Raw genomic sequence first — 3,851 nt, 5'->3', positions numbered from 1 at the left:
ATTTCTTGCATATATGCTGTGCAAAAGAAGGTTCCTTATCAGGATTTTAATTAGTCTCTTAGGCCCAGTGTAGGAACAGATGAAAGGACAGGCTTGCAAAGACAGTCTGCAGAACAGGAAAGAGAGAAGTTAGCTGATGGTTATTTTTCCTATCCTTTAGGACGAGCAACTCTGCCTTAATAGGAGAAAGTAGGACAAGAGTGCAGCCCAGTGAAGATTAAATAGTCATTTCAACTATGCTGCTAATAAATCGGAGAAAAGCAGAGATATTCTCTGAATTTACTACAGCTGAACTTCGAAGTGTATCACAGATCTGCAGCAAAATTGGATTTCAGATGATTTAATGGCCATGAGTTCTAAGCTGTTCGGAATCTGAGTCAAATTGGGTATTTAAAGTCTGTTGCTGGTGTTTGGTACATCCCTTACAGCCTTCTCATCAGGTTATATCTTGCTGTACCTGAAATGAGACTTCTGCCTTGGTGGATGTGTAATAAAAGAAACCTTCTCTGTCCCTCACATCCCTAGAGAAAAGCTCGTTTTACAAGGAGGTGTATCTGCTTCTTAGACGGCCTGCTGCTTCTGGAATTAGCAGCACATCACAGCACATCTGTCCATGAACACAGGCAGCGTGTTTTTCTGATTATTACTTCCTTCTTAGATTAAATACTTTATCTAAGTATTACCACACTGTCACCTTGCAGGGTTTTTCTTCGGGAGTTGGACTCAATAATTCTATGAGATGTTACATGATTCTTTGGTATCAGTGTACTTGAGAGTCAGAATTCCTGCCTTCAAGTTCCTCTGTGGTTTATAGCATTCACCATTTAAAAACAATTATCACATTATTCATTTGCAATGAGCCCTTGAGTCTTTGTTCCTCTGTGTTTGTTTGGGCTTTGTAAACTCTTTGCAACAAAGTCACAAAATACTTGCTTTCACCATGGCTTCCAGTATTTATTTCACTATTTTATTGTCATGCTTCGTCTTTCATGCAAAGTTCATTTTGCATTTTCTCTACAGCGTAAGGAGGCTTTAAATAAAAGCAAACTCTTCTTTGTTTCCTGGAATGCCTGTGGTGGTGGTGAACACTTGACCTCCTGCTCCCTGGGCCACGTCACAGCACTTGTCTTTTTGAAATATTAATAATTTCTAACACTGTGACTGTGGGAGTTTTCTGAAGGCACAGTCCCTTTGCTGCTGTGCTCCAAATTACACCCAGGATTTTGGACTGATCTACCTACACCATTTTTTATTCAAATTGTGGATAGAGCTGACTCCATCTGGAAACTCTGCATTGAATATAAATAAGGAACGTGTTTTCCTAAAACCTTCAGCCATGACTTCTAGCTCTCCTAAGTTCATCCTAGGTCTCCCTGGGGGTTGGTAAGCCAAATGAGGTCTCACTGTTGAGAGGAGATTCATGCAGCCTAACTCAAGTGTCTTGGTGCTTGAGGCCCTGCAGATATAAGAGAGGCAGAGAGTATCTAAGTGATAAATCCTGCTTTGGAATTGCTCACCTTTTCACACCCGTGGTTCAAGGAGCTTGGGCTAAACTTGGCCCAAACTAAAGTGCCCTAGGTGGTGCCAGGGGTGAGCTGGAGTGTCTGTCCCTGAGCCTCTCAAAAACTCCACCTGAAAAGTTAGTCTTTCTTCCTTCACAACATCCAAGCATTTATTTTTACTCATTTTAAAACTGAATCCTCGTATTTTTCTGGCTCTGAAGGCAGTACTTACGAACACCTTATTAAAAATACTACTCCCACAAACTGCACCACATCCTTCATATAATTTCATAGTTGACAGGCTCTGGGCTTAGTAGTATACTTCCCCACATGCACAAAAATAAGCATGGCTCATTTTGCTGGAGGCACACTGACTCTTAAACCCCCTGATGGAATTGGGCCTGTCTTAGTCATACCAACTTCTGCCTCACAAGGCTTTTGTTGTTCTCTGTAGAAAACTCCAGGTTGCTCTCTATCAGCTGCATGTATCAGTTTTGCTATGAGACCACAATTTAGCTATAGTTAAGTGCAGATCTGGCTTTCAAGTAGTGGTAGTCATCCTGATCTGTTCCAGAATTACTCACTTCTTTATTTCATTAGATTCCCTCTTTATTAAGCAACATGAGCTTTAGGTAAGAGGCATCTCAGGCATCACCTTCAGAGGAGCCTCTCTGGGGCAGAATGGAAAATGGGGCTGATAAAATCTCCACTTTTTTCACCTTCACCACTGTGTGCAAGACAATCTGTTCCTCATTATGCAAACCCCAGCTAAAATACTGGCATCATTCTCTCACTTTCTAAGCAAAATTATGGCAATTTTTGATAGAAGGGATCCAGTTTGCTTTCGCAGAAGATGACCCAGATGTTATTGGTTGCAGTTGAAATGAGTGCCTGAAAATGGATTTATTGGGGGGCACATTTTGTATACCATTTATGGAAAAGTAGGATAACATGTCAAAACACCCAAAGATAATTATTAAAGGTTAATAAAACATATCTTTCTATTAGCTTCTTTTCAAAATCAGTGAGTGTGATATATTATTATAATAACCACTCTGGTGATTTAGACTTCTTAATACTGTCTCTTGGGAACATTCCAAAACTTTAATCTCATTATTCATGTGAGTCTTGGGAGATAAGCAAGAGAAGAATACTTGTCAGATTCCCTGCTGACTTAATGAATATAAAACAAAGATACGTAGACCATCTTCAGAGTCAGGTTGTACTAAATACAGGATTTCTCTGGAAACGCTCTGTGTTTGTGAAACTGTCTCCACAAAATCAAAGGCTATCTTTAAGCCCTCAGAGAAATCCTGCTCACTAGGTTTTGCCATTGTTAAGTTCAGTACTTTTAAGATATATATATTTCTTGGCAACAAAAGTGTGAAACTGTTTTATTATTAACTCGGTGTTAGAGAAGGTTTTAAAACAATGGTAGTACAGTGAAGAGCCTATTTATTCAGACAGTCTATTCAGGGCACTTTAGATAATAGTGTCCTAATAGTAGGGTTTGGTTTACATCTGTTTTTTATACCACCCAGCAGTGTCCTCAGTGGCTTTGCTATCTGTGAAGCAACTTCATTTATGCAACTTCCTTTTTCATAATTTAGCTGTGTTCTTTAGAACCTGTTTCATGATTGTCTTTACATCACCTTCAGCAGCAGGAAGAGCTGCTCCATCTGGGAGCTTCTAACAAAGCTGGTGTTACCTTCCCACAGGTCAAAGAGATCGTGGCTCAGCACACCAAGGAATGGTCGGAGATGATCAACACGCACAGCGCCGAGGAGCAGGAAATCCGCGACTTGCACTTGAACCAGCAGTGTGAACTACTGAAGAAACTGCTCATTAATGCTCATGAACAACAAACCCAGCAGCTCAAATTTTCCCATGACAGGTGAGCAGGGCAGTGCTGCCTAATAATGAGGGCTTGGTTTAGGTTTGCTCTGTGTAATGCTGTAGTTTTTTGCATTGACAGCTCCTGTACTGCTGCCAAAGGCACTGGGCTGAATGCACGATAGAAGTAAAAGAAGTGACCATAGAAGGTTTAGGTAGTGTCCTGGTTTGAAAGACAGGTGTCTGCTAAGGAAGGTGAGAACCTCTCTTAGAACAGAAAATGTGACCCCCTTCCCTCCAAATTATTATAACTCTGAAATTACAGGGCTTTCAGGCAAAGATATGGGAAAAGGAATGGCAGTTCTTTACTAATACATATATATATAAAACAAGGCAAACAAACGCCACCAACTCTGGCAGCAGCAGCAGCAAACAGAGCAGCAGCCCAGCACCAGCCTCTCTCGGCTGGAGGCGGGTTTCCCCTCGGGGGCGGTCCGCGCCCAACCCGGCGCGGGC

The 3,851-nt window shown here is 41.4% G+C and overlaps 1 protein-coding gene across 7 annotated transcripts in view; it reads left to right on the top strand.

The window, feature by feature from the left end:
* PLCB4 (phospholipase C beta 4) overlaps positions 1-3,851 on the top strand; it is a 179,541-nt gene that overhangs the window by 162,694 nt on the left and 12,996 nt on the right. For all 7 annotated transcript variants that reach the window (XM_008642015.2, XM_017745246.1, XM_017745249.1 and 4 more), the window contains one exon: positions 3,221-3,396. In XM_008642015.2, coding sequence (XP_008640237.1) covers positions 3,221-3,396 — 176 coding nt within the window. The remainder of the gene's footprint in view (positions 1-3,220; positions 3,397-3,851) is intronic.

The sequence above is a fragment of the Corvus brachyrhynchos genome, unplaced genomic scaffold (genome assembly GCF_000691975.1).
Source record: "Corvus brachyrhynchos isolate BGI_N302 unplaced genomic scaffold, ASM69197v1 scaffold69, whole genome shotgun sequence".
NCBI classification, from domain to species: domain Eukaryota; kingdom Metazoa; phylum Chordata; class Aves; order Passeriformes; family Corvidae; genus Corvus; species Corvus brachyrhynchos.
The sequence above is the reverse complement of the archived record's forward strand: the minus strand, read 5'-3'. Positions and strand labels throughout refer to the sequence as shown.